The 11,664-nt window shown below is 33.2% G+C and overlaps 1 protein-coding gene across 7 annotated transcripts in view; it reads right to left on the reverse strand.

Annotated features, from left to right (window-relative positions):
- The window catches only part of LOC107629719 (protein RFT1 homolog), an 11,552-nt gene extending 668 nt beyond the window's left edge, over positions 1-10,884 (reverse strand). Inside the window, exons 1-18 of one of the 7 annotated variants that reach the window (XR_001618021.2) lie at positions 10,546-10,884; positions 10,162-10,230; positions 9,864-9,943; positions 9,507-9,601; positions 8,825-8,979; positions 8,403-8,554; positions 8,041-8,159; positions 7,061-7,224; positions 6,851-6,925; positions 6,150-6,221; positions 5,204-5,341; positions 4,173-4,328; positions 3,514-3,566; positions 3,238-3,416; positions 3,037-3,122; positions 2,935-2,960; positions 2,769-2,862; positions 2,537-2,614 (exon numbers count right to left, since the gene is read on the reverse strand). Coding sequence is in view for 3 of the 7 variants with exons in the window: in XM_016332585.2 (XP_016188071.1) it covers positions 3,062-3,122; positions 3,238-3,416; positions 3,514-3,566; positions 4,173-4,328; positions 5,204-5,341; positions 6,150-6,221; positions 6,851-6,925; positions 7,061-7,224; positions 8,041-8,159; positions 8,403-8,554; positions 8,825-8,979; positions 9,507-9,601; positions 9,864-9,943; positions 10,162-10,216 (1,554 nt within the window). In the remaining 4 variants the exon portion in view is untranslated. Of the gene's footprint in view, positions 1-1,827; positions 2,615-2,677; positions 2,961-3,036; positions 3,123-3,237; positions 3,417-3,513; positions 3,567-4,172; positions 4,329-5,203; positions 5,342-6,149; positions 6,222-6,850; positions 6,926-7,060; positions 7,225-8,040; positions 8,160-8,402; positions 8,555-8,824; positions 8,980-9,506; positions 9,602-9,863; positions 9,944-10,161; positions 10,231-10,545 lie in introns of those variants that run through there. The other 6 variants (XR_002358864.1, XR_002358863.1, XR_001618020.2 and 3 more) reach the window with 6 other exon arrangements.

Here is an 11,664-nt window from a genome sequence, read left to right on the forward strand (position 1 = left end):
ATAAATTTATATATGTGTGTGTGGGTAAATTTTTAAATAAAATATTATATAGTTTAATTTTAATGCATTGATAATGTAAATAATTTTACAGCATCGTTCCATCATGTTTATTCGTTTAGATAATTATTTATACGCTAATTATTAAAAATAATTATTTTTATTGATGTGGTAATATGTAATTAAATACACGTAAATTGTTAATGCATTAAAATTAAATATATATATTGGAAATTATTGGAAGACAAACGCCTATTTACACCCTACACGTTGGAAGAGAATTTAAGATTAAAGGGTCCCATAATCATGATTGCATGTCATGTTTAATCAACACTCATAGAGGGTGTTTGTTGCAAAAAAGATGCTTTAACTCGATATTTGGAGTGCACCGCTAGCTAGTTAGTTGTGAGTATGTGAAGAGATATGAAAATAGACAAGCAAATGATTTACTCCTTCTAAAGTAATAGGACAAAGGGGAGAGGAAATCGGAACCAAAGTCGAAGGAGAATTTTGGGAAATTGCCCCTCAATCTCTCAATGAAGTTCCACATAATTTAGCCCCAAAAAAAAAAAAATTGATATTTCTTCAACTTTCCTTTTCATGTTGATGTTTTTGGTTAATAATATATAGGGGTTGCAGGCCATAGGTCATATCTTTTTCATGTAACGTAGAAATAAATACTTCCTTGTAATTAGAAAATTTGTTGTTCTTGTATCTTTGTATGCATGACATTTAAGCTTACTCATACAAGCATTATATTTGAATTTGAGATTGAATAATTTCACTTTTGTTTCATATTTTAATCTTCTTATGAAATATATACACCAATCTAACTAATGCATCCTAGCGCAAATTTACAATAAATATCAAAATGCAAAACTAGTTTGTGGGAGAAGGGAAATGGATAACTTCATTGTGGAAATTAAAAAAAAGACACTCCAAATCGTAATTTTTGGATTTTTCAGGTTCTCATATCTTTGAAAATTGTGGAAGGCTTGACTTCATCGCCAAAAGGGTGTCACTCTTCTTTCCCCTTTATTGTTTTCCCGTATTCAATAATTACGTAGAAATAAAGAACAAAGATTTTCTTTACCATTTCTCCCTCCTTCCGCTAAAATGTTGTCACTCTTTCTTAATCAACGACAAAAATACTTATTATCATAAGAAAGTTGAAAAACTTAATGGGCACCAAAAGTTCGATTTTCTTTTTCTCTCTCTGATTTCAATCTTCGTGTTTGTGTTTTCCTAAACATGCGTTATAGTTATAGCTATGAAAGGTTGCAATATCAATATTGCAAAATAAATAATAAAATTCAAAATGTCGTTATGTCCATCAAGGAATCCAACCTATTAAGCAAAGATGAAAACTCAAAAAATAGCATAATGTTGTTTAAGAAAATGGAGCTCACTTTATACTTATTTTCTTTGTTGGATACTCGTCCATTATGGAAGCCTAGTCTACAAGTTAATAATAAGCTTCATATTTTTCCCCCTATGCTATTTTCAACTTTTCTTCAGCTTTCAAAGCTTATAATTACCATTGTTGGTCGTTTCTAGTGACAATGGAGGCCAACCAACATACTCGTGGCAGAGTGGGTGTCCTATGAATCATAACCTTTGTTTCTTTCTGACCGTCTCCTTCATCACTGTTCTGCTTTTTGCGAATTGGTTTTGACTTTTAAGATTCTCTCCCTATCCCATTTGCTACAATGAGGTTTGTTTGTTTGGAGAAGGGGATAGAGACAGTAAAAGAAAAAAGATTAAAAAAAATCTATCTCAAGCCAATTTTTACGAGAGACTATCTCAGTAAAAATTTTAAAACTAATTTTTATATCTCTAAGACTCTAACAAGAAGAAACAAAAAAACTGTGGTATTTACTTTTTACTTACTCTCGCACCATCTCCATTTTTACTTCCTAGGACAAAAACCAGATGTTCAAACCCTACCTTAATCAAAAGCTTACTCCTCATAAATATTTTATTTTCCATTCTTTCGTTTTTGGAAAGTGATGTGTAGCAAATTTCATATCAGTGAGGAGAAAATTACCTCCGCCGCTATCTTCACGTTTTAGATTATAAATTGCGATTAAGCTTTTCATTTTTTCTTGTTTGGTATTGAAGGTTTTCAATTTTATTATTTGTTTTTTCCCCTTCATCTGATTAGTATAATTGCTACAAATTTTATCCCCACAAACATCAAATAAAGCGGCGATATAAAATACACCTCAATCAATCTTCACTACTTTCAGGTTTCTTAGTTGGCCATTTTCCCTTGTATGTTATTCATTTTCTCTCACTTTTCACCTATACTCACCATACTCTATTGATTTTTAATCATTCCACAGGCTTTTAGCCCTAAGTATATTGGATAAACAATCGATAATTTCCTAAGTTTTGTTTTAATTCAAAATTTCAGCAATTCAGCATTATTTGAGTGTGTGATACGTACAAATAAAACGGGGTGGAACGATATTTTTAGCGTATCAGATTAGAAAATGTGAGCACAGTAGCACACCCATTTAGTTAGTTTTCAACTGACCTGAATCTGGCTAGAAGGTTAACTCGATTTATAATCTCTTGTAGCCTTACAGGTCCACATTTGTTGTGTTGTGTATTACTGCATATCAATATGTGCAGCATAACACAAAAATTAAATGAAGATAAAGCAGATACAACAGATATAGTCACACAACATTTGTCATTTCTCAATCAATAAATTCAAAAGTTTAATTTACAGAAAAATCAAGGACAAAGAAGCTGGATAAATATACCAAATTTTAGTCAGCGAGTTAGATCCACCACGGTTCCATTCTCCTCCTTTTTGGTTATTATCTCAACAAACCAACTAATTTTCTTTGTTACAAACTGCTCAATCAGATTCAATAGTTAGTATTCTTCTATTGGCATGGGTAAACATATCATGCCACAGAAAACTACCTGGTAATCCATGCTCTTTCCTCTGCCTGCAGGAAAATAGTTATTTGTCATGTCCAAGGATAAATTCGAAGAAAATAGTTGTTAAAAAGATATAAAACTTACCATACAGGTAAATTTGCAAAAATCTTCAGTCTGAGTGATCACGAAAACGAATAATCCTTTTGATGAACGGTTTTTCCCGTTGGTAGCTAAAAGACAGAAATGGGTACATTCAGACAGTAACTAGTATAAACTATTGTGTCTATCAGTAGTTATTAGAACTCTTTTTAAGATAACAATGATAAGTAGGAAGAAAGAATATACATCACATAAGATGAAATGCAGAAGCAAGCCAGCCCAACAGACAAATGGATCATGAATGTTGGCCAGAAGTTTTCTTGGTCCAGAAATATATTCTCAGAAATGAGAGTGATTACACCTGAAATTAACAGAAAAGTCCATCCTGAAGGCAAGCAGCTCGAGAATGAAAATGAGGAAGATTCCTGCGGACAGAAAAAAAAATACACAAGTATGATATGAATGCCTGGGTCAGAAATATGATCAAATTAAGGTCATGAAAAACAAAGCCAACAGTCATACCTTGAAATAATTTTTAATGAATACAGCAGAGTATGAAATCCTCAAGGTCATATCTATGTTTGAGTCAAGAAACCAAGGAAAACATTTCTTTCCCATCAATGATGCAACTTAAACAAGAAAAATAGACAAGTATAATACAAAATTGCTAGATCAACATGGGGAACACTTATAGGAGTCCTACAGTATTGTATTGATTGTATTTGCATTCTAGTAATGATTAAAATAGTAACCACACAAAATTTCAGCTACTTATACAGAATAAGTGTCTAGGCTTCTTGTTAAGATGCATTAACAACTTAGAAGACTAGCATGTTGCAAGTTTAGGCATAGAGACAGTTACATCTGATTTAACATCATCTTGTGGTAGTAAAACCCACAACATAACAGATGATAGAATATTTACTTTAATTGATTCTATCTGTAAACCCATTTTTTCCAGTGATCAAGAGCCTCACCTTTAAATATTTTACGTAATAACCCCACTTCTCCTTAAGATCTAATTTTCCCCTTAACCTTCATTTGAACAATTGGCTGTAAATAATAGTTGTAATATTTGAGCATCAACTGGACATCACAAAAGAAAGAAAAAAAATGTTAAATAGCTTGAAATAAACAACTATAGGATTGCTAAGCCAGCAACCCAAAGGTATGAAGGATACTGAGAGAATTTGCCATAATTAAGCCAACTGCCCCAGCTATTCTTATTAGCAGGACATTCAAAACTACATAGATCACCGAGAATACAACTAATGAATGATTTGAACGCTTTAGTTGGCTCTCTGTTGCAACTGAATGCAAGAAGGCTTCAGATGTTCCTGAAGCAAGGAGAGAAACATCATAATTTTAAGTATGGAATTTATCCAGCAGGGTAGCAAGCTTGTTACATACAAGGAAATAAGCACATGTATAATGCAATTCTGGATTAATATGCATAATAGGCATTAGGCATTGAAGTAAATCTTAGCTGCAGTGCTACTAGGTAGTTTTTCTTTTTTTAAATAAAAAGTGGCAATGACACTAGTTGAACAAGTTAACTGAGAATAGAAAACTTGCATGCCATATGGATTTAAATGGGTAATGGGTTTAGGGTTAACATCTATCAAAGTTTAGGAAATCAAAAGTTTCTCCCACAATCCCACGTTTTATGCTAAAATTCTCTTTTGATATTCAGTCTTACCTGAGTCAAGTATTAATCCAAGTTTCATTTCCTACCATGATATCCTCATTAATCTCACCAATATCCATGTGATGCTTATGCTAATCCTGTCCCTAAACAGCTTTCAACATACAAGCACCCATCCATTCCATGAAAATAATTTTTTCTCCCAACTGAATATTTTTGTGATACAGCAAGCCTAATCAGAAATGATCTTCCTTCAAGCATACAAAAACTAAACGAAGGTTTCTTATGTTATACCCATTCCCAAACCTGTTTATACATCAGCCTCAGTTGTTAGTAGCAAACAATAAATGCAATACATCTACTATCATTCAGTCATGTCTTTTTTTTTTTGTAAAATTCACTTAGTAATATCTAGAAAGTAGAGCCCCAAACACCAATCACAAAACCAATAATAATGGGTGAAGAATAACAAACATAGGATAGATAGTTGCAAGTTCTGCTACCAACCATGAATGTGTTTTAGGATTATTATAAACTAAGCAACAAGAGACAAGGTGAATCACTAACCATTGATAGCCAAGACAATGACATAAAGGCAGTAGTAGCGGAGAGCAGTTGACGCTTCCCCATCACTCCATTTTTCACCATACAGCAATCTAATGAGCGAATAAGAATAACTTGGACCAAATGCCATAAAGACAAGGCCTGGAAAGAACAATGATACCACAAGGTAAAGACTAGAATATGAAATTTAGGGGAAAACATGCAGTTGAAATCTATTCCCAGCTATGAAAAGAGTAAAGCTTGCCATACAACTATAGCCACAACTCTTAATAGCTACATATTATTCTTCTCAAATTATATGTCTATAGATGTCTCTCACTATGTGGAAAACATTGTCTTCAGTTTCATGTAAAGAGGCTCCTTGAGATGGAATAAAGTGTTGGCTCCAGGGTAGACTCAAGACAAGCTAAAAGAAAATTTTAGTCCCATGGATAGACCCTTCTTTAATTTCCTTTATACATCTATTTATTTTAATTTCCAAGGAAAATGGGTCAAAGATTTATAGTCTGATAAATAGCGATGTACAACACCCAATTGTAATGACTCACTCTTTGGTCATCACATTTTTTCTTTTCTTTTATTCACTCTCACAAACCAAACATTGCTAATGCTTATACAGAAGAGAAAATCATAGTTCAATAGAACATTTTAACAATGAACCTGATATTAGGCATGGCAGCATCTCATATGGCTAAACATTAATTTACATTGTCTAGACTAGTACTAGTTACAACTATAGTCAACTATTCTGAAAGATATAACATCATTTCTCCCAACAGTTTGTGTGACTTTAGCAGTCTATGTGAAACCACTCAACACACACGGCCAAGGAAAACTTCTTCAAATGAGGAATAGAAATAAACTATTGTTACTGAACCAAAGAAAAGCAAAACCAAGGAACTCATATCTGGGACAAAATTTCAATGTGGAATTAAATGAGAAGGCATACCAATCAACAAAACTAACTTGAGGGACTCCATCAAGCAGTTTCCTAATTTCTTGCTCTTCCCTGGATATTGTCCTGTCAAGAATGGCCAAAACAATGTTTGAGCATATTATATTTTTTTAAAAAAAAAGAAAGAAAGAAAAGAACACTATGTTAGTGGTACAAAAACAGCAAACATCATGATTATATACTAAAGGAATCTGACATAAAATATATTAGTTAAATATTAAATAAATAAACAAAAACCTCATGACAATATATGCTTACATTGCCATGAATAAATGGCCAAGATCTTCATGGCAAAGAGTACTGATTAAAACCATGTAAGCCTTTACACATCTATGACTAAATGAATGTTCTACGTATGAAAATAAGTATGTCCCCCATAATATTAATATAGTGCTAACAATATAATCATGCTCATCCCACTTATTTGTTTGATGAAAAATACTGACTTCAGATTATCAATTTCTTTATATTTAATCACAATAAGGGAAATAAGTCTCATGGTCAACTAAAACTAATATAACTACTCAGGAAAATTCAGGAGAGAGGAATGAAGTATAACATTTATAATGCAAAGAAACAAACAAGAGGGGAAGAAAAGCAGGAGTAAAGTAGAAGCAAAAAGGTAAAAAAAAATAGAAAGGAAGAAATTCAGGTTTTCCAGCCCAAATATTGAGTGAACAAGAGAGAAATAGAACCTGAAGCAGACCTTGCAAAGGTTACATATGAACTTTCTTCAAAAGGTAAAAAGACTAGTCTCACCACTAAGCTACCTGAAAGGTGATGATATTTAAAATTGAATATGAGAAAATCAATCTTATTTCTCAATAAAAATAAGAAACATTCTTAACCAAATTAGGAAAAGCAATTAAGTTTAATGGTACAAATTATGAAAACCAAATTCAGACCTAATTTGTCCACAAGACCATATACTGCTTGATTATATGGTGTATCCAACCACACAAGCACCATTTTTTCTCCTTCCTGAAGAATCAACTTTTGATAAGATTGAAAGGTAAACAACATGCACATCTTGGACAGCTGCTTATCAAAGTCAATCAGTTTTCCTTCTCTGCAAAAATTTGAGATAATTATAGAATGTATGCTTACATTTAAATAATCTGACGTAAATAATAAATAATTTGATTAACCTTTTCATTGAACAGCTTAGTAAACATATCACTATGAAAGTTTATCCCATTCTATCAAACCAACTTAGATGTTAATAATAGTATTATCTATGCTGCAACACTGCAAAACATTGTATCCAGGCACGCAAATGAGTACAACTGTACAAGAAGAGAATAACATAGTTCAACCTTAGTAAATGAGAGGTTTATGTCAATAATCACTGAAGATTTCAAGGATAAGTTCCTAGCAAATACCATGGCTCTCCGATAATTTTAAAAGATCTAGCATGTTATACACACATTTATAATTTCAGAAGATGAAAGAAATAAAGGCAAACTCATCCATGTTCAAGAAGTGACTCAGAGAATCAAATGATAAGCTAATAAACAATATTACTGGCATCCAACAATGAAATTACACAAGTGATTACATCTACCAAGCCTTGATAATTGTGTTGCTATTTAATACACAAAGTTTAATCCACTCTACCAAAGATTACATCAGAAAATTAATCCCAGAAAAATTATATAGGACAGTACCAATTCAGTTCTTAAGATAATATACAATCATCTCCTTGAACTGCCAGTGCCTAATTGTAGATTCATTAACAGTCAAAACTTTTTTCATTTTTCCTTTAATTTCCTTTATCTTATTTATTCTTATCTTCTAGAAGAGAAAATGACAAAAGCGGCCGGTACCAACCATGTAAAGAACTAGACATATTTAAGTCTCAGAAAAAAGGTATACAAAAATTAACCTGAATGGGAAAAGGTAAGAACATTTGAATTTGCTGAAAAGAATGAGATAACCCCAGTAGCCAATAAATAAGCAGGCTCCATACACAGATTGTGATAATGCAAATATGATTGGTTTTTCCTGAAAATGGTCAGTCAACTCTGAAATCAGTCATATTTCTAAGGATATGCTGACCAGAAATATAGAATAGCAATTCTATGCATCCAGCTAACAGCATAAGCTTTGAAGACTATTTCTCCTTGAAAAAAATCATTATTACAGTTCATCAAACTGGATGCAAGTACATTGTCAAGCACTGACTATATTATGCTTATGATAAGGAAATTGGACAAAGTCTGTAGCACAATACAAATAAGCTCTTACCATTTGAGATTTCTTGACAAGTAGAAAGTACATTGTCAAGCATCGTGAAATAGTAGCTACTGTCTCAACCATCAATCTTAATTCAAGCAAGACCAAGTTCTGTGAAAGAATATACAAAGGCTCAGCTAAAAGCTCCAAAATGCATGCAAGACCTGACATAACAAGTCAAATTGATTAAATTTGAAAGATTACATTGTGTGATAGCTTGAAGAGTTATTCCAGGCTGCTTGATTACATGTGGATTGAACAAAAATAAGATTATGGAATTCTTTTTCTCATCATGAATAATCAATGTCTCCAGTAAAGTTAGGCTTTATCTTTAGGGTTTTCTAACTACGTTTTTTTTTTAGCTTAGCCTTAAATAGTCACACAAAGACAAAAGAAAAAATGAGTATAAATTGCATAAAGCTCAAGTAGATTACCATTGATCAACACAGCTTGCCCAAGTGAACTAGAATAACTTAGGCCTTGCAACCATAGAACAAAAGAGCATGCCACTATTGTAATAAATATTCCAAGCGGGAAACTCATCCACACCACTTTCATTAGCTTCACAACATCTTTTGTATTGCCATCACTATAAAATGAAAAATGTATAAGATAAAAGGATTTGATCAGGAGCGTTCGGAAATTAAATTAAGAACGTAAAATCTAATGAAAGCAATAAAGCTTAATTTGCATTCCATAAACTACATTTTTGGAATACTATATTCTATACAATCAAAGAGATAGATATAACCTAGTGTTAATTGAATCAATTTGACTTTTCCATAGTTCTTTCACCTTATGCAAAACCAACTTTGATCACAAACACTTCCTTTGACCAACAATATAGTTCATACATAGCATCATAAAAATCAGCTCTAAACTAACATTGCATTTGCAGGTCTCAGCCTAAGACTCATCCTTAAATCCACTTAGTTGAAAAACATAGATCAGATAAACCTAATCAAAGAGAACTAAAAGAACTGGCAAATCTCTCACCATAGGGATGGAACCTGCACTATCCCTAACTGAAGCAAGGAACCCAAATTAACTCAATAGAGAAAAAAGTTTCTAGCAAAATTTCCTACATAACAGAAATAGCAATGCATGATGGATCACCTTTGCATTTCCATGCGCAAGCATGCTCGCCGGAAGCCTTCCCGACTAAGAAATAAAACACATGTGACAAACAGATGAAACTGCACTGCATATAGCTGCATCAAAGAAACACAGAAACAAAACAACTGATCATCCAAAACATAAGTACAAGAAGCAGATAAGCAATGAAAATCATTTGCTAAAGCTATCTAATCTGAGTAAATGATAGGGAACACTGCCGGTGGCAAATTTTATCAAGCACATGTATACATCACAACAGAAAGAGAATCCGCTTCTAAGTTTAAAGATGAACACAATCAAACATACATATACTCAGTTGCACACAGAAGATGTAAACAGCAATAGAAATTGATTTACCGCATAGTCTTCTTGTGTAAGATGCCTTACAATCCATGTATTGAATATAAATGGAATTCCTCTTGACAAGAATTGAGTAGCTGGAATCATGATATCCACATTCAACACATCGAGAAAAGAAGATCAGCAAGCCTTGTTATGTAAGGTAGCACCAGAAAAAGAAAGAACGAATGCAATACTATTTTAACGAAAATCTGGAACAGTTAAACTAAAATCTGATGTATGTTTTCCAGTTAAACTAAAATCACATTGCTAAATTGTCATTACTGAAAAAAGAAACAATAATTTAAATCGAAACCTAAGAGGTATTTGAAGGTGCGTGACAAATTGGTAGAGTCCTTGTCCTTCGACATGATCGAACTCGAAACTGCAAAAACAGTGAAAAAAAAAAAAGAAAAGAAAAGGATAATGTGAGCTTCTCCAATCGATTAGGCTGAAAGAGATGTGCGTGGTAGCTGGTTGTTGCCTTGGAGAGAGAGAGAGAGAGAGAGAGTACGCAAAGGAAGGAGACGAGAGAAATTCAAAGTGCGGCTAAGTTATGAGCAGAGATGGAGGAAGATCCGAAGAGGGAGGAGGAAGGAGAGGCAAAAACACAGCAGTAACAACTACAACAAATTGAAAAACTGGAAACAAAGCAACTAACACAGCGGATTGAGGACTGAAAAATTAAAAAACATATTACCTGAGGAAAGTCCTGAACTGAGAAGCCGAGGAGAGGCTTAGCAGAGGACTGGGAGGCGACGTCGGCGATTGCAAGGCTTCTGGGAGAGAGGAGAAGACGGTGACTGAAAGGCGGCAGGGAACAGCGACGACGATGGCGACTACAAGGTGGCTAGAAGGCGACAGCGAGGAAATCGAAAACGGAAATAGATTGCACCGGCGAAGGAAGGGGACGACGGCGGATAGGGGGAATGCCGCGGCTGGGTAGGAGGAGAGCACGGCTGGGAGAGGAAGAAGAAGATTTCAGAGTCAGGAAATTGTTCGTAAATTTTGTGTTTTTTTTTTCTTTTTAATCCAAAACGACGTTGTATTGGCGCTTGGCGCTGGTTTAAAAAACCTGCTTTTTGATTTTTTAAATTTTAAATTTTATTTTAGAGAATAAAATGTAAACTCATTATTTATTTCATATGTGGGACTAAAAAAATATGAAAAAAAAATAATTTATGAATGAGAGATTACACTTTATTTTCTAAGGTGAAAATTTAAAATTTAGAAAATTTAAATTCAATTCTGATACCATTCGACCCATCGGTTTTGGGTCTTCGACGATTTTTTAATTTGTCATTTTGTCAAAGCAGAGACTCACATAAAGTTGTTTTTATAAAATAATTGATAGTTAAAAGTGGTTAAATTATTTAATATATTTGACTAAACTATCATCAAACAATTTTTAATTATGAACTTCACATGTAATCATGTATTCAGTTTTTACCAGAATTTTATTAGATCGAACTGAATTCAGTAATGTTTTGCTGTTCAAAGTTCAAACAAAAATAGATCTTCTCAATTTTATTTTTCAATTGAAAATATAAAATACAATCTATAGTTCCTCAATCTTTTTTAACCAACTTAAGTTAGGTTAGTTTAGTTGTTAGCTTACTAGTCTGTTTAAATAAGTATTGGTAGAGGTGTTCATAGATCGGATTTGATCCGCATATCCGCTGTATTTATCCGAATCCGATTCGAAAATTACGGATATGGATCCGATCCACAAGGCTTTCGGATAGGATCGGATCCGCACACTAATCGGATCGGATTGCGGATTTTGTGTTGGTATCTACATATCAGTGTATCCACAAAA

Source organism: Arachis ipaensis, chromosome B03 (assembly GCF_000816755.2).
Source record: "Arachis ipaensis cultivar K30076 chromosome B03, Araip1.1, whole genome shotgun sequence".
NCBI classification, from domain to species: Eukaryota; Viridiplantae; Streptophyta; class Magnoliopsida; order Fabales; family Fabaceae; genus Arachis; species Arachis ipaensis.